General features: G+C 42.1%; 1 protein-coding gene across 6 annotated transcripts in view; it reads right to left on the bottom strand.

Moving 5' to 3' along the window:
• Positions 1–5,598: 5,598 nt before the first annotated feature.
• Positions 5,599–27,140, bottom strand: part of USH1C (USH1 protein network component harmonin) — a 126,833-nt gene continuing 105,291 nt past the window's right edge. For all 6 annotated transcript variants that reach the window (XM_043517603.1, XM_043517600.1, XM_043517601.1 and 3 more), the window contains exons 16-21: positions 17,776–17,817; positions 17,460–17,513; positions 15,156–15,255; positions 13,420–13,529; positions 12,435–12,490; positions 5,599–7,457 (exon numbers count right to left, since the gene is read on the bottom strand). In XM_043517603.1, the coding sequence (XP_043373538.1) occupies positions 7,445–7,457; positions 12,435–12,490; positions 13,420–13,529; positions 15,156–15,255; positions 17,460–17,513; positions 17,776–17,817 (375 nt within the window). In that variant the 3' untranslated portion in view covers positions 5,599–7,444. The remainder of the gene's footprint in view (positions 7,458–12,434; positions 12,491–13,419; positions 13,530–15,155; positions 15,256–17,459; positions 17,514–17,775; positions 17,818–27,140) is intronic.

The raw sequence follows: 27,140 nt of genomic DNA, 5'->3' as shown, positions 1-27,140 counted from the left end.
CATGGCGGCACGACCAGGCAACTCTGTGCGCTGCCCTGTCTGCAGGTGCTGCCCCTGCAGCTCCTATTGGCTGTGGTTCCTGGCCAATGGGAGCTGCAGGAGCGGCGCTTGGGTTGGGGGCAGTGTGTATAGGAGCCAGAGGGGGGACGTGCCACTGTTTCCAGGAGCCGTGCGGAGTGGGACAAGACCCCAACCCCGTTCCCCTGCTGGAGCAGGCAAGACCTAGACCCCACTTCCTGGCGGAAGCTTGAAGGCCAGATTAAAATGTCTGTAGGGCCGGATGTGGCACCTGGGCCATACTTTGCCCACCTCTGATCTACGCTCTTTGACCTACTCTCTCCCTCCTAAATTCACTTTTAAGTAAACATGTAAACAAAATCCCATTACAGCTGTTTGAGGCTGAAAAGTCTTGCTGACTTGTTAGAAGGGAAGTAGTTAGAGGAAATAAGAAAAGCTGGGGGAAGGAGGAAGAAAAGTTTTTTTTTTTAACATTCAATTTAAATTCAGCTCATTTTCTGCTTTCACTTAAAATTCAAATATTTAGAAATTAAGTGTAACCATAACAACTTTTTATAATAAGCACTTGCTGGCCTAATAGACCTTGGTCTTGGACTTTGACTTGGACCTTGGACTTGATCCAGGAAAACACTTAAGCATGTGCATAGTCCTATTGAAATCAATTGACTTCAATTGACTGATGGTTGATGGGCCTAAAATTATGTGAGTAAGTGCTTTGCTGGATCAGGGCCTTATTAATCACAGGATATGGTCACTGCCTTGTGAACAGGAAGCAGCTTCTAGCCATGATTATGTACCATTGTAAATAACCTTTCAAATCTGCATCTCACACAAGTGATATCCACTATATTAGTAACTATGTGTTGAGTTTTTCCACTGCTGGAAAATAAATCTATATAGAACTGCAATGGATTAGATGCTGTATTTTCTCCAACTAGCTAAATAGTCAAAATTTAATGCCAGCATTTAGCTATCCAGCAGCTGCGAGTCTGCAGTGAACTTATTACAAGTTAATACCGTATAAAACTTATTTTCTTTGTTTGATGCACTAGCAGTATTTTAGGACACAACTGAAAACACAGATCCAAGGACATATTTATGTTTTGCCTCTGGTCTCTTGAGCCTCTCAGTATTGAACACAATTTACCTTTCAAAGAGGTAAATTTTTTTATTGTGAATGGCTTTCCCATCTCCTTTTCCATTTAGCAGTTTCTCTTCTTCTTCATTCATGTTTCAAGCTGAAAGCTGAAAGCTGAAAAGACCATGGCTATTTCAGATAACTTACTCCAAATGTGCATAGTCCCTGACCACACCAAGCTCCTATATCTTTTTTCTCTGAAATCATAAAGTTAACACAGCTCTGGGAACAGAGTTTTTTGCCCCTAGTGTTCCAGCAGAGGGCACACAAGAGTGCAAAATCTTTTTGCTGGTCTCTCAAAGACAGATACTATTTTTCTTATGTTAATTCCTTGGCAGTGTTGTGGCAGACCTGAAATAAACAAAAAATTGGGCATAAGATTTTCAAAAGCACCTAACGCTATTTAGGAGCACAAATCTCCCTGAAAGCAATAGGATTTATGCTCTTAAATGACTTAGATTTTGAAAATCCCATCCAGGGTTGTGATTTGAAGTGTTGTAAGGGAGTCTGGGTTTTATGAGTCTGGTTCTAACTATCTGCTCTGTTCTTTCTGAAGTTGATGGCTAAACTTCCATTGACTTTGTTAGGAGCAGGAACAAATCTTCACCTAGTAACAAAGGAATAAACATAGTAAAAGAAATAGAAGAGAAAGGGACAGAAGAAACGGGGGGGAGGAGGAGGGGGAGAGGGAGAAATGAGAAAGAAGGTTTCAGAGTAGCAGCCATGTTAGTCTTGCATCCGATGAAGTGAGCTGTAGCTCACGAAAGCTTATGCTCTAATAAATTTATTAGTTTCTAAAGGTGCCACAAGTACTCCTTTTCTCTTTATGAGAAAGAAGAGAAGCACTAAAAAAAAATGGAAAAGAGGGGAAAATAGAGAATAAAAATAAATGGAAACAGAGTGGGAAGGGCATTTTCTGGGGACCCAAAGCTGTTAGTGAAAAACACAATTCATTAAAACAGCCACAGTATAATTTCAGAGTCCGCCACACTAAAATGAGCATTGATCCCCTGGCAGATGCATATGCATCTAGCAAATAGCACCCTCAAAGTTTCTCCAGAATGCAAACCTCCACATGAGCATTTTGGCAAACAGAAAATCCTTAATGTAAAAAGAGAAGACACACAGAAATCAACTGAGAACAGGAACAATTATATAGCATAAAGTTGGCAGATAAACACTGAAGGAACATTTAGACACTGGGACCAAATTTTACCAAAAGTGATCTATGATGTCAAAGGGAGATTTTGGGGTCACAAACCTGGTGAGTCTAGAAACCAGTTCCTCCTGAAAAAGAAAAATAGTGTTTTAGCGGGTCAGATTCTCAACCCTGGTGCCAGCCCCTCTATGCTGTCTGACTGGTGCAAAGGGGTCAGAATCGGGCTACATCAACCCAGCTCACAATTTCCCAGGGTGATGGGGAACTCTCCTTTAATGTAAATTGGCTACAACTGGCTTCTGTAGCAACTGCCCTGGCACAGCTTTGCCAATTCACAGCTGACATATAGTCTCTTAGGTACCACATATATCAGCTGTCGTATATTAATCTGTCATACCCTCAGTGTGGCTGCTTTGGGAATCAGGGAGCCATAACTGGCCTCTGAGGTGACACAACCCTTGTTCAGGGCAATGGTATATACTGACAGTCTAGCCCACGGTTTGCAAAATGCTGAGATTCTTGGAAGGAAAGTGCTACTTAATCCAATGTATTGTGAATGAATGCAACCAATTTAAAGAATTCACCATACTGATATGTACACACACAATGTGTATATATAGATATATACACACTGAGAATAAATATAATACTGCTTTTAAAGAGGCAGGACCGATTTTAAAAGCATATTCAGAGGAAAATATGTACCATATGCAAAAGCTATAGCTAAACTGTGCTTTTTAAAAATATAATCTGTGCTGTGGTAGTGCCTTGGGACCCTGATCAGGGCTCCTTAGTGCTGGGTGCTGTACAAACACACGACAAAGAGATGGTCCCCTGCCCTGAAAAGTTTTATGTCTTCTATCCATAAGACTTCACATTCTTTGCCTGCATACGAACAAACACAAAGCAGACGGAGAAGTCACAAGTCACTCCTACAATTCGTGCTTCAGCTCAGAGATTGCGAGGGTGAGCTGAAGACAACTGTGACGAACAGGGCCAGGAAATTCCTGAGAGAGTAAGAATGATTGCTAACAGTTCTGAGAAAATCTTCCTTGGACTATTATCCCATAGACAGTGATAGTGGTCTTAACAGGCTTAACCAAACAAACAGCTCTGAGAAACTAGAAATGTTCCCTTGGAGATTTGAGTAAAGGAAATTTTTAAAAAAAGAGAAGTTTATGCTAAAGGCAGTTAGACACACATGCAATATTGTCAGTGTGGCACTCAGACCTGTTGCTATTTAGTGTATCTGATCAGAATTTTCATACTTTCAAAGAAGACACGATATCTCAACTGGATAAAAGAGAAAGTCCCATTTAACTTAATGTAGTCATCTAGTAGCTGGTTTGATTCACCTACAAAAGGACAGGAATCCCCTAATAAGAGATATGTAATCATGTAAAACCTATTACAGCAGCCAGGAAACAATATGATGTCAGTTCAAATGGTGCCTTTGACTCATTTAAGCACCTTGGAAAATTCTGCATCAAGATGTATCCAATGAAAAAATTGCTTGAAAACTGTATTTATTTCTAGCTTAGGATCTTTAGCATGAATGGCTTGAAGAGGTGAAGCCTCTTGACTCAGCTCCTAGATTTGTGAAAGCTAGAATGAACAAGAAGAAAACACTATATGGCCAAAAGTTAAAAACAGACTTGAGGTTTCAGAAGTTTCAGCTGCTTCTTTTGAGTGCTCTCAGGCTAGGTTCCCCGCAGTGACTTTGCCACCATGGTATTGAATCAGAACTAGCAGACACACTCCTCCTCTAAGAAACCAGTGCTCAAACATCAGTGCTGGATGGCAATAGAACACCCCTCAGAGAAATGCTGTTTTCTCAGCTGCCTCTTGTGCATTGTAAGTGACGTCTGACTAAATCAGCTGGTTGGGTAGAAGTGGAGAGGAAGTATGGTTTTATGTTAAGGAACTATACTTTGGGTTCAATTTATAGTTCCCCCACAGACTTCCCAGGTAATCTCATTCACTAATTCTCTATGCCTCAGTTCCCCATCTGAAAAAAAAGGAGCTATTTTCTCTCTCTCACACTGTGTCTGGTCTTGTCTACTTAGACTGTAAGTTCTTTGGGTCTCTCTGTTATGTGTCCATACAGTGCCTAGGGCACTAATCACAGTTGGGGCCATAATCTCAGTACACTACTACTCTATATGCTACAGGTGTGTCACAGGATACACTGAGGGTATTTTGAGCGTTCTACTTTTGATAGCATCACTAGGCTGCATGATACTTTTCACTAGACAGTGCAGAGGGTGGTGTGGGGGAAATTACTATTGACCTGACCCCTTCCCATTCTGCGGCACAATCTATGCACTATATGCAACATATGCAAGAGCTGTAACGCAAGAAGGCTACAGGTCTGTATCCTGTAAGACTTGGCTTAAGCTAAAAGCATTTACGTATGCTAGGCTGTTTCACTTGACCCAGATAATGGACGAGGCCAATCTCTCACTAGAAAAGAGCCAAAGGGCCTCCAGAAGAGTCCCTAGCAGTCCATTATATGCATCCTCCACCCTGCAAAAGTCCCTAGTCAAAATGCTGCCACAGCAAACCGCAGACCTTGATAATAACAAGGTGTGTTGTTGCACAGTGCTAATTATGAAACTGTATTTGCATTATCTCCTTATAAGGTTTTATTAATAATACTTGAGTGGTGAAAAATAATAACTAATAAGGAAATGTATCATTTGGCTTGGATTTGGACCTATATAAGACTGGTATTATAGGGGCAGGGCAGAGAGAGACCAGAGTGGCATCTGCATGTGACCATCTCTGTCTCCCTCTCCCTGCATGCTTGTATTCAATAAAAGGCCTCAGACTGTTTGAACCAAACAGATGGTGTAACTCGTTTTCCACAACAGTGGCAACATGTGGCAAGCGGGGAGCCAGAGCAGAAGAGGGAGCATGCTCTGCTGCATTCTCCTTTCTTGGCCCTATTTTAATGTGTTTAGGTTATTCCATTTGGTAGGGACTCTACAACTCTGGGAGAGGATGTAGAAGGGAGCAGCCGAACTCTAGCAATGCCCCCAAGCAACTGGGCATATCTAAAAATCTGGTGGGGGGGGTTAACTGAGGCTCAGACCAGCCATCGCTCCATCTATCCATCAACAACTTTCCCTCCAGACCCTGAAGCATTTTTGTTTTGCTGCAAAGAAACTTATTATTCAAGATTGGCTTGGAAAAACTGTATCCTCAGCAGATTGCTATTATCTGCTATTACACCCCCACCCCCCAACACAGGTGCGTAAAAAAAGAAACAGGAGTTCTTGTGTTTGGCATGAACAATTTTATTCTTGTGCTATTTATTTGTAAGAGAGTGATTTAAAAAGTTTAACATGTATCCTACCAAGATACATAAACTGGTTTATTGATAGATTACTGCATTTGAAACCAAAGGGATCAGCTCACACATAAAGATATCAGTGCACATAGTGGTATGCCATTATGATTCAACTTGGAATTAATACTTTCTTATTTTGTCATGTTATACATTTAGGGCCCAATCCCATATGCCTTGAGCAGATAACATTCCTAGTGTGTATGAACTATGGGCTTCAGCTCTCAGTAAATTAGAAAGGAAAAACCTAAAGACAACATGAAATGCAATATACAGATAGGAATATACGTAATGTCTTCATGTTAGGTGTCTTTTGAAATCTGACGTAATGGAATATTAGATGATATAAGGTCTGATTCTGTAAGAAAGCTAAACCAATTTATCCTTCCAAGGATCAGGCCCTCTGTGTTAACAACATCTACAGGGTGTTGAATATGACAAGATTTTGCACTTATTTAAGAAAGTATTTGATTGAGAAATAAAATCTGTTAGTTTCATCTTGATTTTCTAGTTGTTAAAATGTCTGTGAAATTAAAAACTGCTTAGATCTCTGCACATGTTGTTATTTAGGGTAATCTAAGGAAGGCAAGATGAACTTTAACTGCAAGAATTGTTCAATGGCTTTAAAAGAGATTCAGAACAAGTTCTAAAAAGTACAATTTTATCAGACAATTTCTTTTAAAATCAGATTAGTTATTATAATCTGAAGGATATTCGTTAACTGTAAGATACTGAGTCATTGATAATATAAGGTTATATTTTGGGTGTGATCTTTTAGCCTTAATATTAATAGTCTCATTGAGTATTAATCAAACGAGTAAGGGTATACTTAACTGGATCTCTTCACCCAGTGATACCTGAGGGCCTGATTTGCTACCAATATTCAGGCTGAGTCATACCTCACTCTGAACAAGTGCATTGACATCAATGGGAATCCTTGCTGACTAAGATATTACGCAATGGATGAAACTCACCTCTGTACAGAGAATCAGCATAAATCCTTTGCACCATTTAAGCCCCCGCAAGTGTTCAAAATCAGTCTAGGTCAGTGGTGTGCAACCTGCGGCCTGCACACAGCCCGTCCGGGTAATCCACTGGCGGGCCACCATTTTGTTTACATTTGCATGGTTGCCCGCAGCTCCCAGTGGTCACAGTTCGCCCACCACTGGTCTAGGTCTTACACACACTAAGTGAAATTCACCGTTGTGCAGAAGGGAGGCAGAACTGGGCTTTGATTGATTTACAAGGATAATATCTATTCATGTTAACAGGAGTTACAAACACTGATCCCTCAGACCTCAATAGAAAAATACAATATGTAGGGTAAATATGCCAGACATTCCCCTCCAAGCTGACTTATGAAACTGCTAGTGAGAAAGTATATGATTTTCAACTCCTCAGTTGTGCATATTGATGTCCATTTCTAGGCAAACTGCAGGTGCACTTTTGGAGGCTGGTTTTCAAAATTTGTCCCCTAAACCTTATAGAAAAATAGATTTTATAGAATAAACTATTTTGCATTGGCAACATTTCTCAGGAATTATCTTTCTCCTATAAGCACATGTTGCTCTGGATCTATGGGACGATCTTGAAATTACATAAGTTGCCCAAAGAGTCTAAATATGAGGTTTCTCTCTAGTCCAACTGAATTCTCAGTACAGTCAAAATCATATTTCTCTCATATAAAAGTAGATTTTGCAATGCTATTGATATGATCTTTATGAATCAGCAGCTTTCTTCACGGCACAGACTTAGTTTCTTCAACTTTACCTTCTTTACTTTAAAAAAATGTCCTGCAATAAAAAAGAAACAATTAGCTAGAATGCATCTTTAGGAGTTTGTGATAAGCACCATATAAAATAATGAAATCACAACTGGCTGATTTTGGTATGCGCCCCTGCTGATGATGCGTTCTGCTTGATAACAATCCAAAGCAGTGCAGATCAATGCATGTTCATTTTCATCATCTGCGTCAGATGCCACCAGCAGAAAGTTGATTTTCTTTTTTAGTGGTTCTGTAGTTTCCGCATCAGTGTGTTGCTCTTCTAAGACTTCTGAAAGCATGCTCCACACCTCGTCCTGTTCAGATTTTGGAAAGCACTTCAGATTCTTAAATCTTGGGTTGAGTGCTGTAGCTATCTTTAGAAATCTCACATTGGTACCTTCTTTGTGTTTTGTCAAATCTGCAGTGACGGTGTTCTTAAAGTGAACCTCATGTACTGAGTTATCATCTGAGACTACTATAACATGAAATATATGGCAGAATGTGGGTAAAATAGAGCTGGAGACATTTTCTCCCCCAAGGAATTCAGTCACAAATTCAATTAATGCATTTTTTTTTAATGAGCGTCATCAGCATGGAACCATGTCCTCTGGAATGGTGGCCTAAGCACGAAGAGGTATACGAATGTTTAGCATATCTGGCAAGTAAATACCTTGCAATGCCGGCTACGAATGTCCCATGAAAATGCCTATTCTCACTTTCTGGTGACATTGTAAATAAGAAGTGGGCAGCATTATCTCCCATAAATGTAAACAAACTTGTTTGTCTTAGTGATTGGCTGAACGAGAAGTAGGACTGAGTGGACTTGTAGGCTCTAATGTTCTGCATTATTTTGTTTTTAAGTGCAGTTATGTAACAACAAAAATCTACATTTGTTAGTTGTACTTTCCCAATAAAGAGATTACACTATAGTACTTGTATGAGATGAACTGAAAAATACTGTTTTTTGTTTGCCATTTTTACAATGCAAATATTTGTAATAAAAAATAACAGTATAAGGGAGCATTGTCTACTTTGTATACTGTGTTGTAATTGAAATTAATACATTTGAAAATGTAAAAAAAAATCCAAAAATATTTAATAAATTTCAATTGGTATTCTATTGTTTAACAGCGCAATTAAAATTGTGATTAATCGTGATTAATTTTTTAAATCATGATTAATTTTTTTGAGTTAATCACGTGAGTTAACTGCGATTAATCGACAGCCCTGATAGTAACTCCTGTTCTTTGGACTTATGGAAGTAGTAATTTTTAGCTGCCTAAATAACTATAAATTCCTAAAATAAGAAAAGCGGTGCTGAGATATAATTCATGTAATTGTTTTCACAACTGCCGATGTAAAAATAGGCTCTCTCATGTCTGTGTGGGTGAGGATCCAATCCTGTAAGCAGCTGTGCCCCTTCTGAGGAGACCACTGGGGCATGAGTGCAATCAGAACTGACAGGATCAAGCTATATGTGTATGTGGATATGTGCAAGTGTTTGTTTTGTGGTGGAAAGAATGAGAACTATTCCAAAGACCAAGAGGAAAAAAAAAAATCAGCAGAGGCACCATGATACACGAACGACAATCCAATGTGCATGTGATCACAGTGATGCCAAAGAAATATCAGCTCCAGTTTATTGTAACAGAACCCTGGAGGGTCTGATTGTACAACAAGCATTTAACTAGGGTGACTGATATATTAGCTAGAAAAATAGTTTCCTTCAGCAGGAAGCATTATGTCTGTTTGCTGAGGGAACTTGTTTGCTGCCGTCAATAAACACAGAATGCTACTCTTTCTTTAGGTAAGCTAGAATTTTTCTGATGGAAAGAACCGTAGCTCCATCAAGTCCCATTATACCTGCCTCTGGCAGATGAATCTGCTTTTAACTGGCTCATATAGATATTATTTTATGGCAGGTTTCAGAGTAGCAGCCGTGTTAGTCTGTATTCGCAAAAAGAAAAGGAGTACTTGTGGCACCTTAGAGACTAACAAATTTATTAGAGCATAAGCTTTCGTGAGCTACAGCATCAGATGAAGTGAGCTGTAGCTCACGAAAGCTTATGCTCTAATAAATTTGTTAGTCTCTAAGGTGCCACAAGTACTCCTATTATTTTATGGGATGCTAGATAAGCCTCTATTTTGTTATTAGTCAGTTAAATGGACTGTCACACTCATAGTCTCGAATAAAAACTAGATCTGCATAGGGCTAGAGTGTGTCTTCAGGAACAGCCCTGAGCAATGGTAACTAGGCCCCTCCAGACCAGGTAGTGGACCCTGCTAGTGACTCAGTTTCCCCTTAGATTCAGTCAGTCACTGTCTCCTGGGTCTCTGTAATGACCTAGGCCCAGACACTGAAAAGGTATTTAGGTGCCTAACTCCCACTGAATATTAGGGCATACAGAGATTATCTTCAATCTCCATCCTGTCCTCAGTGTTTAGTAGTCCCATTTTTTTCCAGGTTTTCTTTTTACTTATATAGCTAAAGAACCTTTTACTATTGATTTTAATTTTCTTTGCAAGGGTCTTTGTTCTGCTTGGCTTTCGGCCGTTCTCCTTTTATCCCTACACTTCTTGACCTGTTTGCCATACATGCACATGCTCATAAATGCTGATAACAATACAAATCTTGAAGTTATGCACTTAAACACTGCCAGTTTTCAATAGATTAAGGATCTGATTTTCACAGCTGAAAAGCACCTACAGCTCCCACTGACTTCAGCTGGAGTTGGGATGCTCAGCACATCTGGAAGTTTGGTCCTTTAAATGTGCTGGTTTTGTTGATCTGACAAAACCACCCAGTCACCCAAAGGGCCAAATCTGCAGCTGGTGTAAACCAGTGTAGCTCCACTGAAGTCAATGGAACCATGCTGATCTACATCAGGTGAGAAGCTGGTCAAAAGGGAACAAATTCTGCTCCCAGATATTCATGAGCATCTCCAAGTCAGTGGTGCTGTACAATTTGTCTTATCTTGTGCAAACTAGTAATGTGTAACAATTAACATGTATAAACAACATGTAATCTTTTGTCCTACATCTCTAATATAAAACATTTCAAAAAAATGTACTACTAATTTTTGGAAGATAGTACAGCGATTGGTGCTCCACAAGTGCCTAAAACAGATACATGTAATTAGACATGTTTTGCCTAGCTTAAGAAAAAGGAGCTAAAGCAATATATATTTTTTGTTTCTTTGACTAGTTAATTCTAATCCCATCCCAGAGAAAGGCCCAAATGTGTGAGCTACTGTCTCTTACTATATCTCTGTACAGTGTGGCGCTAACCTGGTTATTGCTTTTGGTTGTTACCATAATATAAATTATAATAATAATTATTATTCAATTATGATCACTAATACAATTTATTAAAAACATAGTTTAAATTTTATAATTCTAAATTGTAAATCCTTGTGCTTTAGCAAAATCAGACAAGGCAAAAGCACAAAGTACACACCAAAACACCATGCGAGACTCAGGTAAGAAGACAGGCTGAGACATGCAATGCACAGGCAGGCACATGCTTTGGAAACTAATGCATCCTTACAATGAAACAGTATGTATCAACCCAGATCTGGCTATTCACCACTGCCGTGGCTACAGCTGCAGGAGATACCCTTGTCTGTATACAGTTGCACTGCCTTCAAAACCCTTTCTGTTTGTGTTGGGGCTGATTGCTGATGAGGGAATAGTAGGGCTAAATGTACAGGACATGAAAACACACAATAATGATGGAAGTTATTTCCTTGCTTGCTGGAATGTGTGTAGGTATTAAACATTTGTACTACAGTTTCTGGATCAGATCCAGAAACCAGCTGGTGTAAAGCAGTGTAGCTCCGCTTAAGTCGGGGCAGCTACTGTGATTTACACCATCCGGGGATCTGGATCCCTGTAGGCAATGGAAAATCAGGCTTAGTAAGAATTATATAACTTCCCATTACCAGTGTATTTGGCATAGATACATCTGCAAATATGTCTCGTTGGGGCAAATTAGAAAACCAGACTCTGTTTTTGAAAATATCTGTCCGAAATAAAACAACTAGTTTCAATATAATGTGCCCATTTGGTTTTAACTCACTTGGTCCTTTGCTTAATTTAATATACTGATTAGTTTTGCATTATCTCATTGCTTTAGATATTTGTAATATTCACTAAGGTACTTGGGAGCCTAAGGATATGTCTACACTTGGAACTGTATCAAATGCTTTACTGAAGTCCAGGTAGATTAGATCTCTTGCATTTCCTTTGTCTAAAAAAAATCAGTTCTCTTCTCAAAGAAAGAGCTCAGGTTGATCTGGCATGATCTACCTTTTGTAAAACCATGTTGTACTTCATCCCAGTTACCATTTACTTCTACATCTTTAATTACTCTCTCTTTCAAAATTTGTTCTAAGACCTTCCATACAATGGAAGTCAAATTCCAGCTCCAGGGGAGAGACCCACGCTAGCTCTGATTGAGTTAGCGTATTAAAAATAGAGCACAGCCAAAGCGGTGAAAGGGGCTAACCACCCTGAGTATGTACCCATCCAAGGTCCTTGGCATGTATTTGGGGCAGCTAGTCCTTCCTGCCACTTAGGCTGCTCTGGCTACATTCGGTTTTGAGTGCACTAGCTCGATTAGCACTATGTCTTCCAGTTCAAACCGTAGAGATACCCTTCATCCCAGTGAATGTCCCAGTTGCTTTTGAAAATGGGATTGAGGTGCCTAAGTCACTAAGGCATTTCTGAAAATTCCCCCAAGTGACTAATTTATTTAAGTAGCCAAATATAGTAGTTGCAGAATAAGAAATATAATTAAATCTTCAGGCTTGAAAAAGGAAGTTTATAGTGTATAACAACATCTATGAGGAAGGCAACTAATGACCATGCATACAGAAGGGATTAGAGTAAGAGTTAAAATAAACAAACATTCCTTAGTAACATTATCTGTATGTTAAAAGGCAAACTAGCCTGATTGTTGTTATTAGCTGTTTAAATGCTGGGGAAACAGAATGTACACACTTACATTTCATCATCATATTCCTTTGGAGGAGACACTGCAATGACTAAGTCAATCCAATCCTGTAAAAAGAATGTACTATTGTTACGAGAGACTTAAGCAGCCAGGTTTCAGAGTAGCAGCCGTGTTAGTTTGTATTCGCAAAAAGAAAAGGAGTACTTGTGGCACGTTAGAGACTAACAAATTTATTAGAGCATAAGCTTTCGTGAGCTACAGCTCACTTCATCGGATGCAAAAGCTCACAAAAGCTTATGCTCTAATAAATTTGTTAGTCTCTAAGGTGCCACAAGCTCCTTTTCTTTAAGCAGCCAGGTAATTCTATCTCGTTACATGACCCTTTGAAAGTGGAACTTTGACAGAGAGCTTCAGTCATATCAGGATTAAACACAAAAGGCACAAACTCTGCCTGCCCTCAGACACATCCAACCAACCTCATAGGTGGAAAGTCGATGAATCAGAGCTATATTAAGAGGCTACTCCACATAGCAGGAGGTGCAGAGGGAAGGCTACAGCACCAACATGGCAATATCATGGGAAGAGTCATGGAGGAATCCATTGCTAGGAGGGAAAAGGGCAACAGGAAAAAGATCTATTTGATACTGGCTGAAGTTAGTCTCAAAAGTCTAAGGAGCTTTTTAACAACAAGCTGGCTAATTCTGAATTACATCCAAAAATGAACAAATATTTTCTCCACTGCCATATATCAAACTCTTAGGATGATCATTTATACCCTGCACTGGGCAATTTTAACACTTAATATCATTCTTCTTTAGAAGATTTTCACTGTAGCCAAAACAGTAGTTTTTTGTGCATCCTTTGTGAAGGATTAGATAAAACTATGATGCTGTGATAAAGTAATTGACAATTCCCAATTCATCTTCAATGTTAACATCTTGGAGAGACTTACTATGAACTGCCCAGAGTGGAATACATTTAAACCAAACAACTCAGTGGCTGCTGTGTCCTCAGGGGGAAAAACCCATTCACTTACCCCACCCACATTCCAGGCTTTGGCTAGAGTTGTCTGGGCTTCTGTCAATGTCACATCAACCAAAATCTTGCCATTCACAGCCATTATTTCATCCCCTTTCACTATGCCTCCTGGTGAAGCAAAGACAGGGCAAAAATACCATATCAGCAAAATCATTTCTGTCACAGACTTCTCTCCCAGATGCCTCTTCTTCATTCACATTCAACAAACATCCTTATGTAAATTAGCTTGAAACCTTTCCTAGATGCCCAGGTGTACACTGCAGTAGTACAGAGAAGGTGGCTTGTTGTAAATGAAAATCACTGGAAGCTTTAGGTGCTGGGGCAGTGAGTATAACATTCTTCTGTTGGTTGTGGTCAATAAGGGCTAATAGTCCCTGGCTATGAACAGACTATGGTAATATTAAGGGGGAAAGTTTCAAAGGCACAGATAGTAGATAGGTCCTTAACTAAGGAGATGGGTTCCTAACCACCACAGTGGCTTTGAAACTTGCTGACAGTGAACTATCTTAAATAGGGCAGTCAAAGGTATTATAGGTACTTAGCTAAATTTTGCCCTCATTTACACCCAGATTATCACGCCTGCTACTGAAGTCACTGCAGGATTGTTTTGCAGGATCAGGGCCATTCTTAGGAACTAGAGAGTGAATTACATATGGAATAGAAGACTAAGGGCTTGTCTACACTACTGCTTAAGTCGATGTAACTTACGTTGCTCAGGGTTCTGAACCCCCGGCCCAAGTGACGTAAGTTACATTGACATAAAGCGGTGTCTGCATTGTGCCATGTCGGTGGGAGATGCTCTCCCACCAACATAGCTTCTACCTCTCATTGAGGTTGGGTAATTACGTCCCTGGGAAAGTGCTCTTCTGTCAATGTAGCGTGGCTTCCCCGAATGCGCTACATCAGTGGCGCTACATCCATGCAGCGATGCCGATGCAGCGCGATAGTGAAGACAAACCCTAAGTATTCTCTGAACTGCCCTGCTCTCTGAACCTCACAAGAGTTACAAAAAAAATCCCAGAGATTTTGTAAATTTTATTTCCCACCCAAGGAGCTCTCCCAGAAGTGATCTGCCACTGCCATACACCCAACCCACCATATTGTAGCTAAGGCACAGGACTGGAGATCTGGGTTAACTTTTTGGTTTTGCCACACACTTCCTGTGTGATGCTGGGTAAGTCACAATTGTTCTGTGCTTCAGTCCCCTGTCTCTAAAATGGGGATGATAATATTTTCCTGATAGCCTTTGTCTGTCTTGTAGGCCCTTTGCACACAGAACTCGCATTAACATCATTCTTGAAACAATCATCTGGGGCCTGTCTGTGCACCCTTGATTTTAATGGAATGATTTACACTGCAAGGGTAACAGAACTGGGCTGTTAATAATGAAGTAGCTCTCCATCTTCCTCCTCTTCTCCAATTACTGGCCTTTGGCTGCTGCTGCTAAAATGACAGCAGCTGTGGCTTTTTCTTTATACTTAGTGGAAACCTGCCAGAAAATCTGGCCAATTCCAATTATTTTTAACTATAAGCACCAGCCCCAAAATGAAGGGCCTAGGTCTGAAGTGGCTCTGAACATGAAACTCTTGGGGACTTAATCTGCATCAAGTATTTCTCTGGCGCCTATAGACATCAGCCACAGTCATGAAGAAAGCGTAAACCCTGGAGATGCTAACAGATGAAGTGCTCTAGAACCAGGTTCAAAATCCCCCTGACTTTCCCCAGGTTACTCACCATGTTTGTCTGCGGCACCACCCTCATAGATAGCAGACACTACTATTTTTCCAACTGGGGAATCAATGCCTCCCTCTACTGCAAGATCTAATGGTCCTTCCTATTAAAGAAAAAGTTTTAGTTCAGAATACGCTACAGATAGACACCAAAATCAGTAGGGCCTGATCCTTCCACCCTTACAGTGAATAGGACTATACACATAATCGTTGCAGGATCGGGTCCTCGGTATATTCTGTAGTAGTATCAGTGGTCAAGATTTTAATAAGTGCTCAGTGATTTTGAGTGCCTCATTCTTTGAGTGGGCAGTTTGAGACACATAGGAAAGGCCTGATTTTCAGCACCTTTAGAAACTCAGGCCTCTTTAAGGTGTCTGAAGTTGGGCACTTATCCGTTTTGATAATCTTGGTCAGCATCAAACTAGTTCATAAAAGGTAATGGACATAATTCTTCCATGTTATTTCATTCAAAGAGATCCAAGAATGACCACTGTTATGCTGAAATGGTCAAATAACGGCAACAAAACAAAACAATGTCTCATTATTGAAATAAAAATGTATGATTCATTACAATTTGAACACCCTTTTCGCAAAAGAAGAAAATCAGAAAAAAAATAGTTTGTCTCTTTAGAGAGTTTGAACCGTTCAAGTTACCCAGATTGACTTAAAATTTAAAGTTATGACTAAATCAACAAATTCAGATTTATTTTTGTTAGCATTAAATACGGTGGTGACTTTTTATATGAAGACCCATTTTTGAAGTGGGAAGAAGAGGTAGCTGTAAGAAGGAGATTCAATCCTGCAGTGATTCATAGATTTTATAGTACACCAACGCCACCGCTATCTAAGGGCATGTCTACACTACAAAATTTATTCGACTTAGGTTGAGCTACATGCACGGAATAATTAAATTGGCTGTTCATGTCCATACTCTACTCCTTCTATCGGCGGTGCGCGTCACCAGAAACACTTGCACTGACTGACATGCGGCATTGTGGGGCACTGACAGCTGCAGCCCTGCCATCAAAGGCAGTGTCAACCTAACTACATCGACCTAAGCGCTACGCTTCTCATGAAATTTCTAGGTTGGCGTAGCAGGTGAATTAAATTGGTGGGAGGAACACTGTAGTGTAGACATTTAAAGAGTCAGGTCAACATAAGCTTCCTTATGTCAACCTATTTCTAGTGTAGATCAGGCCTAAGATCCTATAATTACATTGTCTAGACGTTACCATTAATGTCTACTGAATAAGAGTTAAGAAAACTAATGTTTTCCCTGATTAGCAATTCGTCTGGTGTGAACCATAAAGTGGGGCACAGGAATGGGAGTGTGGCTTGAGGAATCTGAATTTTCAACCTCTTTATGGCCCTGATTCAGGAAGGAACGTCCTTTAGCATGTACCTAACTATAAGCACAAGAGTAGTTCCAAGTCAATGGAACTACTCGTGCTTAAAATTAGGCACATACTTAAATAACTTACCAAACTGGAGTCCATGCTTTTGGTTAGCCCAGAGATAAAAGTTTCAGAAGCACCTAAGTGGCTTAGAAGCCTAAGTCCCATTTTCAAAACTCACTCACTTTTGAAAATGCTCTCCCTAGTGATAGCATGAGGGAGCTGGAATCACTACTGATTGCTCTCTAACTTGTCATTTATACACACTGTCCTGTTTGTGTATCACACAACTTTGTTTTTAGCATTTTTTCATAGGTACATGTCTCCAATAGTAAGTGTGGTGCTTTGTGACCACATTAAGTTTTGCTCTTTTCACTCAAGTCCTCTCATTTCATAATCTGGGTGCACGAAGATGGGCTAGGGAAACATATGAACTCTGCATCTAAAATGACACACAGTTAGCATCTGGATTGTCACAGGGCTTGACTCTGAAAGGTGGTGAGTAGCAACTATATGTTGAGTACACTCAGAACTGGGCAGAATTGGGCCCTCAATAACAACTGTAGAGTTAGGCTTGTAGGGGTCCCCCGACCTGTGTGTGGGCTTTGTTCTGTGTACCCCCACGAGTCCTAGGGGTTTGGTAGAAACCTGAGAACATAATGCTATTGAGGAAATCATGGGGAGTGCTAGCAGGGAGCTGGTGCAGGAGGAGGCTGCAGTGGGGAAACACCAGTGTTTCCCTCCCTTCACCACCCAAATCTCCTGTCATTTGTCAGAGAGGAGACCCAATGCTGCTATGTACAAGAGATTCATCAAGGGTAGACCATGACGATGTAATCATGTGCCCCATATACTCTGAAAAATTAAGAGCCCACCAGACACACAAAATGTCTCAACCCAATTACAGGGGTTACCTTTTTAATACGTAACAGCCGCACATCTTTTCCCATGATCTGATCTGCTGAAAACTATCAAAAGACAAATCAATTAGTCATTTCCACCTTTACAAAACAGCTGCATGAAGTCATTCAGATGATGCAACTCTTCTAAATCAGAGCTATAGGAAGAATAGAACACTAGTCCATTAAACACCATCTGCTTCCTTAGCAGAACTACTTCTGGTCTCAAAGGGAGCTCTACAGGCACATCACAAATCAAAGATAGTACGTAACCCTATGTTTCCCCGCATCATTTAATCTTAACCTCTGTGGCATAATTAAATCTTCTTACCATTGTGTAGGGGTCAAAATCTTCCACGTACTTCTGGAAGCCCTGAAAATAAATAAAAATTTAATTATATGCAGATCACACACACAACATCCCACCAAACTTACTAGTGAGAAAACTACTCTAAACTACAAAAGATGGTTAGAACACAACATGGAGAAAGACATACAGGTAGCGGATATTCCTCCTGACAAAGATATTTAAAAGCCTTATTTTAAGACGTTAGAGAGACCAGGTGGGTGAGGTAATATCTTTTATTGGACCAACTTCCGTTGGTGAGAGAAACAAGCTTTCAAGCTACAAAGAGCTTTTCTTCAGGTCTGGGAAAGATACTGAGAGTGTCACAGCTACATACAAGATCGAACAGATAGTTTACCATAAGTAGTTAGCATATATTCTAAGGGACGATTTAAGGTGAAGTGGCCCATTAACATCCCTGTAGTACAGGACAATAATGGGGATTAGTGGGTTACAGATTGTTGTAATAAATCATAAATCCAGTGTCTTCATTAAGACCATGATTTTTCATGTCTAACAAAGTTATGAATTTAAGCTTCCAAGCGCATCTTTTGAAAGTGTTGTACAGATTTGTTTTGAGGATAAGGACTGATAGGTGAGATATAGAGTGATCACTTTGCAAGAAGAGTTCATCCACAGGTGATAGGGTGTTTTTGTCTTTTATCATTTTCCTGTGAGAGTTCATTCAAGAGCATAGTGATTGCTTGGTTTTGCACACACAATTGTTATTGGGGAATTTGATGGACTGGATGAGGTACAGCACATGTTGTGATAGGCATGTGTAGGACCACGGATCTTGAAAGGTGCGTTGTGGGGGGCGTTGATCATTGTAGCAGTGGAGATATGTCTGCAGGTTTTGTATCTGTTGTTCTTGCAGGTCTTGTGCTGCTTTGAGTTGATGTGTTCTGGTCTGAGGGGAGCTTGCTTCTGATGATGGCCTCAGAGAAGTTAGGGGCTTGTTTGAAAGCCAGAAGAGGGGTTCAGGATGGCAATTTGAGTTGGTAAGATTATAGGCCACATTTGGAGAGGTGAGGAAGATCATAGGAATCGGGGTGGGGGGTAGAATCACCAACCCCTCAGCACCTCTCAGAATTTGGCCCTATATGGTCAGCATTTTCTGCCTCCCTCGCTCTCACAGAGAAAGGCACTGCTTGGCATGACTAAGGGTGGCAGAATCTAGTGCTCTATTATCAGTCACAGTGGCTCAGTGTTCACAGGACTGAGTCCTTTACAAAGCTGCTCCATTCTCCCCTACAATCACTGAAGTCTCTGGGATGATTAATGAAAATAGATGTTTGATAATTTTTGGTTTTACTTTCATGATACATTGGTGGGGATGGTGTTAAAATAAAGAGGAAGATGCTGTGGGACTGGAGATGGGTCTGGTTCTGTTTTTGTTGGATGTGGTGGTGGAGTGAGAGTTATGTAGAGATGGTTTTTTTAAAATTTTTAGGGGATTCTCTGCCTTTTTAGCTTTCAGGCCCAAGCCCATTACCTTAAGCAGAGCATGGGGGATAGGAAACACGATCAACTATCATTACTGCACAGGTGGGTCCTGGGTGGGCAGGTGGTTGTTTGTGATGATCTCATTTCAAGAAGGTGAGACATCCTTTGGGATATCCTGGGAGCTGCTGGGTGAGCAGCGTGGGTAAGGGTTTGAGGTTTATGGAAGTTTGGCATTAATTCTGTTTGAAACGGGGGTGTGTGGTTATATTGACAACTTTTGCAGCTTGGAGAGCCTTGCTTGTGCACCCAGCTCTGGCAGTGGCAACACTTCCGTGACCACTTTAAGCTGCCATCATTTGGGGCTATGGAGACTTGGGGACAGAAAGGTAGATTGTGGGAGTCCGGGTCCTTCAATCATTGACACGGTAGGTGAAGGGATACTAGGCACATGCCGGGATGCCGTGCTTAACATCAGTCTCACTGGTCTGGTTTGGCCTCTCCATCTACCCTCAGACTTGGTCTCTATTTCACTGAATACAGATGACAGAGTCTCTTGGCTACCCCAATGTCTAGCTGAAAGAGGTTTCTCCACCTTTTGTTAACAAGAGGAGCATTATATCATGCCCATTGTCTTCTTGGCTGCTCTTAAATGCCCAAGTTGCAGCAGTTAACCAAAAGTGCTTTTGTCCATCTGAATCTGTCTAAGCAATTGTGATCTTTCCTCTGGGGCATGGACCGTATCAGAATCATACAGGCCTTTTTCACCCCCAGCGTGAATTACTCCAGTGCACTATGCTCAGGGCTGCATCTGAAGATTATTCCAGACTCAGCTAGTGCAACTGCCTTCTTGTGTAGCAGTACTTGTAGTACCTTAGAGACTAACAAATTTATTTGAGCATAAGCTTTCGTGAGCTACAGCTCACTTCATCGGATGCATTCAGTGGAATATACAGTGGGGAGATTTATAGACACACAGAGCGAACATGAAACAATGGGTTTTATCATACACACTTTAGTCTCTAAGATGCCACAAGTACTCCTTTTCTTTTTTGCGAATACAGACTAACACGGCTGCTACTCTGAAAACTGTAAGGAGAGCGATCACTTAAGATGAGCTATTACCAGCGGGGGGTGGAGGGGAGGAAGAAAACCTTTTGTGGTGATAATCAAGGTGGGCCATTTCCAGCAGTTGAGAAGAACGTCTGAGGAACAGTGGGGAGTTGGGGGGGGGGAATAACATGGGGAAATAGTTTTACTTTGTGTAATGAACCATCCACTCCCAGTCTCTATTCAAGTATACAGTTTGCAAATTAATTCCAATTCAGCAGTATCTCGTTGGAGTCTGTTTTTGAAGTTTTTTTTGTTGAAGAATAGCCACTCTTAGGTCAGTATTCGAGTGACCAGAGAGATTGAAGGGGGCTGTCTGTAAGCAAGGACTGGCGTGTCTCCCAAGATCTGTGAGAGTATTGGGTCGTCCTTCAGGATAGGTTGTAGATCCTTGATGATGCGTTGGAGAGGTTTTAGTTGGGGGCTGAAGGTGATGGCTAGTGGCATTCTGCTATTTTCTTTGTTGGGCCTGTCCTGTAGTAGGTGACTTCTGGGTACTCTTCTGGCTCTGTCAATCTGTTTTTTCACTTCAGCAGGTAGGTATTGTAGTTGTAAGAATGCTTGATAGAGATCTTGTAGGTGTTGATCTCTGTCTGAGGAATTGGAGCAAATGCGGTTGTATCGTAGAGCTTGGCTGTAGACAATGGATCGTGTGGTGTGACCTGGGTGAAAGCTGGAGGCATGTAGGTAGGAATAGCGATCAGTAGGTTTCTGGTATAAGGTGGTGTTTATGTGACCATCGCTTATTAGCACCACAGTGTCCAGGAAGTGGATCTCTTGTGTGGACTGGTCCAGGCTGAGGTTGATGGTGGGATGGAAATTGTTGAAATTTTGGTGGAATTCCTCAAGGGCTTCTTTGCCATGGGTCCAGATGATGAAGATGTCATCAATGTAGCGCAAGTAGTGTAGGGGCATTAGGGGACGAGAGCTGAGGAAGCGTTGTTCTAAGTCAGCCATAAAAATGTTGGCATACTGTGGGGCCATGCGGGTACCCATCGCAGTGCCGCTGATTTGAAGTTATACATTGTCCCCAACTGTGAAATAGTTGTGGGTGAGGACAAAGTCATAAAGTTCAGCCACCAGGTTAGCCGTGACATTATCGGGGATACTGTTCCTGACGGCTTGTAGTCCATCTTTGTGTGGAATGTTGGTGTAGAGGGCTTCTACATCCATAGTGACCAGGATGGTGTTTTTAGGAAGATCACCAATGGATTGTAGTTTCCTCAGGAAGTCAGTGGTGTCTCGAAGACAGCTGGGAGTGCTGGTAGTGTGGAGTCGGAGGAGGGAGTCTATATAGCCAAAGGTTTCAGAGTAGCAGCCGTGTTAGTCTGTATTCGCAAAAAGAAAAGGAGTACTTGTGGCACCTTAGAGACTAACAAATTTATTTGAGCATAAGCTTTCGTGAGCTACAGCTCACTTCATCGGATGCGTTTGGTGGAAAAAACAGAGGAGAGATTTATATACACACACACAGAGAACATGAAACAATGGGTTTATCATACACACTGTAAGGAGAGTGATCACTTAAGATAAGCCATCACCAACAGCAGGGGGGGGATAGGAGGAAAACCTTCCATGGTGACAAGCAGGTAGGCTAATTCCAGCAGTTAACAAGAATATCAGAGGAACAGTGGGGGGTGGGGTGGGGGGGGAGAAATACCATGGGGAAATAGTTTTACTTTGTGTAATGACTCATCCATTCCCAGTCTCTATTCAAGCCTAAGTTAATTGTATCCAGTTTGCAAATTAATTCCAATTCAGCAGTCTCTCGTTGGAGTCTGTTTTTGAAGCTTTTTGTTGAAGTATAGCCACTCTTAGGTCTGTGATCGAGTGACCAGAGAGATTGAAGTGTTCTCCAACTGGTTTTTGAATGTTATAATTCTTGACGTCTGATTTGTGTCCATTCATTCTTTTACGTAGAGACTGTCCAGTTTGGCCAATGTACATGGCAGAGGGGCATTGCTGGCACATGATGGCATATATCACATTGGTAGATGCGCAGGTGAACGAGCCTCTGATAGTGTGGCTGATGTGATTAGGCCCTATGATGGTATCCCCTGAATAGATATGTGGACAGAGTTGGCAACGGGCTTTGTTGCAAGAATAGGTTCCTGGGTTAGTGGTTCTGTTGTGTGGTGTGTGGTTGCTGGTGAGTATTTGCTTCAGATTGGGGGGCTGTCTGTAAGCAAGGACTGGTCTGTCTCCCAAGATCTGAGAGAGTGATGGCTCGTCCTTCAGGATAGGTTGTAGATCCTTGATGATGCGTTGGAGAGGTTTTAGTTGGGGGCTGAAGGTGATGGCTAGTGGTGTTCTGTTGTTTTCTTTGTTGGGCCTGTCCTGTAGTAGGTGACTTCTGGGTACTCTTCTGGCTCTGTCAATCTGTTTCTTCACTTCAGCAGGTGGGTATTGTAGTTGTAGGAATGCATGGGTGCCAATGCCTGAGATGATGGGGCGTCCAGGATTTCCAGGTTTATGGACCTTGGGTAGCAGGTAGAATATCCCAGGTCGGGGTTCCAGGGGTGTCCCTCCCACCCCCCACTGTTCCTCAGACGTTCTTCTCAACTGCTGGAAATGGCCTACCTTGATTATCACCACAAAAGGTTTTCTTCCTTTCCCCCCACCCCCACTGGTAATAGCTCATCTTAAGTGATCACTCTCCTTACAGTACTTGTGGCACCTTAGAGACTAACAAATTTATTAGAGCATAAGCTTTCGTGAGCTACAGCTCACTTCATCGGATGAAGTGAGATGCATCGGAAATGTATCCGATGAAGTGAGCTGTAGCTCACGAAAGCTTATGTTCTAATAAATTTGTTAGTCTCTAAGGTGCCACAAGTACTCCTTTTCTTTTTGCGAATACAGACTAACACGGCTGCTACTCTGAAACCTCTCCTTACAGTGTGTAAGATAAAACCCATTGTTACATGTTCTCTGTGTGTGTATGTAAATCTTCCCACTGTATTTTCCACTGAATGCATCCGATGAAGTGAGCTGTAGCTCACAAAAGCTTATGCTCTAATAAATTTGTTAGTGTCTAAGGTGTCACAAGTATTCTTTTTCTTTTTGCGAATACAGACTAACACGGCTGCTACTCTGAAACTTGTGTAGCAGTGTTTCTCACACAGAGCCCATGGCACCAGTGCCTCTCACTCTGCAATTCCAGCACTTGACTCTGCTCCCACTGCTCTAACAGAGTTAACCCTTCAGCACACATAGCCAGACCCTGTCCATTATTGGAGGCTTTTCCCTAACAGGATGATGCGTAGGGGTTCAATACCCCTTTTGGTGAAAGGGCTATGGGGAGGTCTTGCTAAATGTTTTAGTTAACCGTTAGCCAGCTCACCCACTACTAAACATGTTCAATTAAAATCTTAGGAGATAAAATCTTAACCCCACTCAAGTCAGTGGGAGATTTGCCATAGATTTCAATGCAGCTAGAATTTCACCCTTAAAATTGAATTCATGCACCTAGACAGCATGTTAGATACTATATAAATTAATATTATGATTATATTTTAATTATTATTGTAAATTTTACAATGAAAATGGAAACCAAACTGATCCAGCTGAACAACTGATTTTAAATAATTGATTTATGTATCTGATCTAAGGAGGAAAGGTTGGTCTAGGCAACCATAGTGTTGGAGCAAACTCCCTTGAGCAAAAAAACCGAGGAGTCCTTGCGGCACCTTAGAGACTAACAAGTTTATTTGGGCATAAGCTTTTGTGGGCTAAAACCCATGTCATCAGATGCATGCAGTGGAAAATACAGTAGGAAGCTATATGTACACAGAGAACATGAAAAAATGGATGTTGCCATACCAACTGTAATGAGACCAATAATAGCCCACCTTAACTGATTTGTCTCGTTACAGTTGGTATGGCAACACCCATTTTTTCATGTTCTTTGTATATATTGTGACAAAGCTCTGTCCTTGCCTCCGTGGGTCCCTAATAGTATCAGCTATAGTAGCTGACCTTTTAGAAACATAACATGTACAATTCCCTGGGCTACCTCCCCCACAGCAGCCCTCACTTCCTCAAGCTCCACTTCACCCTTACCTCAGGGCCTCCTTCCTTGTGCCTGATATGGTGTGTACTGCTCAGCCTCTCCAACAGCGCAACTTCCTCCTACAGCTCCTGACATGCACACCTACTTGACTGACTGGGAGGCTTTTAACTAGTTTCAGCCAGCCCCTGATTGGCTTCAGGTGTCCCAATCAACCTAGCCTTCTCCCTGCCTTCTGGAAAGTTCTTAATTGGCCCCAGGTGTCTTAATTGACCTGGAGCAGCTGCCATTTCACTTATCCTGGTACCAGGGATTTGTTTAGCCTGGAGCTAATACGTCTATCTCCCACTACTCTTCCATAGCCATCTGGCCTTGCCCCGTCACATATACCCCCCCCTGCTCAACACCATAGAGTTGGGCAACTTGGGACGCCAGGCAGTATGCTCATGACAGACCATCAGCATTGCCATGGTGGCATCCAGCCCTGTGCCATATGCGGAACTGGAATGGTTGTAGGGATAAGAACCACCTGGTGACCCTTGCATTCTTTTCCTTATTCCGCTGCATCCACTGGAGGAGTGTATGGTCTGTCACAAGAGTAAATCGATGGCCTAAGAGGTAATAACGCAGTGTCTCCATAGCCCATTTGACAGCAAGGCATTCTCTCTCGACTACTGCATATTTCTGTTCTCTTGGGAGAAGCTTTCTGCTTAGGTAGAGGATTGGGTGTTCCTCTTCTTCCACCATTTGCGACAAAACTGCTCCCAACCCCACCTCGGAAGTGTCTGTTTGTAAAACAAATTCCCTGTTTAAGTCCAGGGGCTATGAGTACGGGGTCATTACAGAGGGCCGTCAGAAGGTCTGTAAATGCCCCCTCTGCTGTGTCAGTCCACTTTATCATGTCTGGACCTCGGGTCTTCACCAGGTCCGTTAGGGGACTTGCCCTAGTGGCGAAGTGGGAAAGAAACCGTCGGTAGTAGCCTACCACGCCTAGGAATGCACGGACCTGCTTCTTTCGGGTCGGCTGGGGCCAGTTCTGAATTGCCTCTAGCTTATTCATTTGGGGCTTCACTATGCCCCTTCCCACAATATATCCCAGGTACCTAACCTCTGCTAGCCCTATGGCGCATTTAGTGGGATTAGCAGTGAGGCCAGCCCACCTTAAGGTGCGCAGTACTGCCTCAACTTTCTCCAAGTGGGTTCCCCAGTTTGGCGTATGGATGATGACATCATCTAGGTATGCAGCTGCATAACTAGTATGGGGGCGCAGCAGCTTATCCATGAGGCACTGGAACGTGGCTGGGGCCCCATGTAGCCCAAAAGGGAGGACAGTGTACTGGAATAGCCCATCCGGGGTGGAGAATGCTGTTTTTCTTTAGCTTCTTTGGTCAGAGGAATCTGCCAGTACCCTTTTGTCAGATCCAGTGTAGTCAAGAATCGGGCACTACCCAATCGGTCAACCAGTTCGTCGATGCGTGGTATGGGGTATGCATCATACTGGGATATTTCATTCAGTCGGCGAAAGTCATTACAGAATCTCATGGTACCATCAGATTTAGGCACTAGAACAATTGGACTGGACCACTGACTGTAAGATTCTTCAATAACCCCTAATTCTAACATTTTCTTTACTTTGGCCTTGATTTCCTCTCTTTTGGCTGCTGGGATTCAGTAGGGTCTCAATGTTACCTTGGCTCCTGGGATCGTGCAGATATGGTGTGTCTCAGTCATATGCCCTAGTTTTGTAGAGAACACATCTCTGTTGCGATTAATCATGTCGGCTGCCTCGAACTTTTGGATCGGCGTCAAGTCGGATGATATCCTCACTTGCTCATGTAAGTTATCCTCCTGGGGAAGGGTCTCCTGCATGACTAAGCATGTCTCTCGATTGTACCAAGGTTTTAGAAGATTGATGTGGTAAATTTGCTCCGATTTCTGGCGGCCTGGCTGCCGCACCTTATAGTTCACCTCTCCCACGGCTTCGATTATTTCGTAGGGTCCCTGCCACTGGGCCAACAGTTTACTTTCTGCTGTGGGCACCAGTACCATCACTCGATCCCCTGGTTGGAACCACTGAAGCTTCGCTTGGTGGTTATAATGGGTTCGTTGGGTCTCCTGTGCTCTCTCCAAGTGCTCCTGTACAATGGGCATAACTCGGGCTATCCGATCTCTCATCTGCAGTACATGCTCAACTATGTTCCTTCCGGGATTTGGCTCCTCTTCCCAGGCTTCTCTGGCTATATTCAATATGCCCAGAGGGTGGCGCCCATATAGTAATTCGAATGGAGAGAAACCCGTGGAGGCTTGCGGAACCTCCCGGATGGCGAACATAAAGTAAGGCAATAGAGTATCCCAATCTTTCCCATCCTGGCTCACCACTTTCCTGATCATGCTCTTGAGGGCCCTATTGAACCTTTCCACAAGGCCATCTGTTTGTGGGTGGTATACAGAGGTCCGTAGGGCTTGTACATGGAGCAATGAACAGAGATCTTTCATCAATTTGGATATGAAAGGTGTCCCTTGATCAGTCAATATCTCCTTGGGTAGCCCAACCCGGGCAAAGATCTGTACTAGCTCCTTAGCTACTGTCTTGGAAGCTGTGTTGCGCAGGGGAACAGCTTCCGGGTACCGCGTTGCATAGTCCAGTACAACAAGCACATGTTGGTGGCTTGAGCTGTCTTCTCTAGGGGCCCTACCAGATCCATGGCTATCCGTTCAAAAGGAACCTCTATTATTGGAAGAGGTATCAAAGGAGCCCGCAAGTGTGGCAGAGGGCTATGTAACTGAC

This window comes from Dermochelys coriacea, chromosome 6 (assembly GCF_009764565.3).
Source record: "Dermochelys coriacea isolate rDerCor1 chromosome 6, rDerCor1.pri.v4, whole genome shotgun sequence".
NCBI lineage: Eukaryota > Metazoa > Chordata > Testudines > Dermochelyidae > Dermochelys > Dermochelys coriacea.
This window is presented reverse-complemented; position numbering and strand designations above follow the sequence as displayed.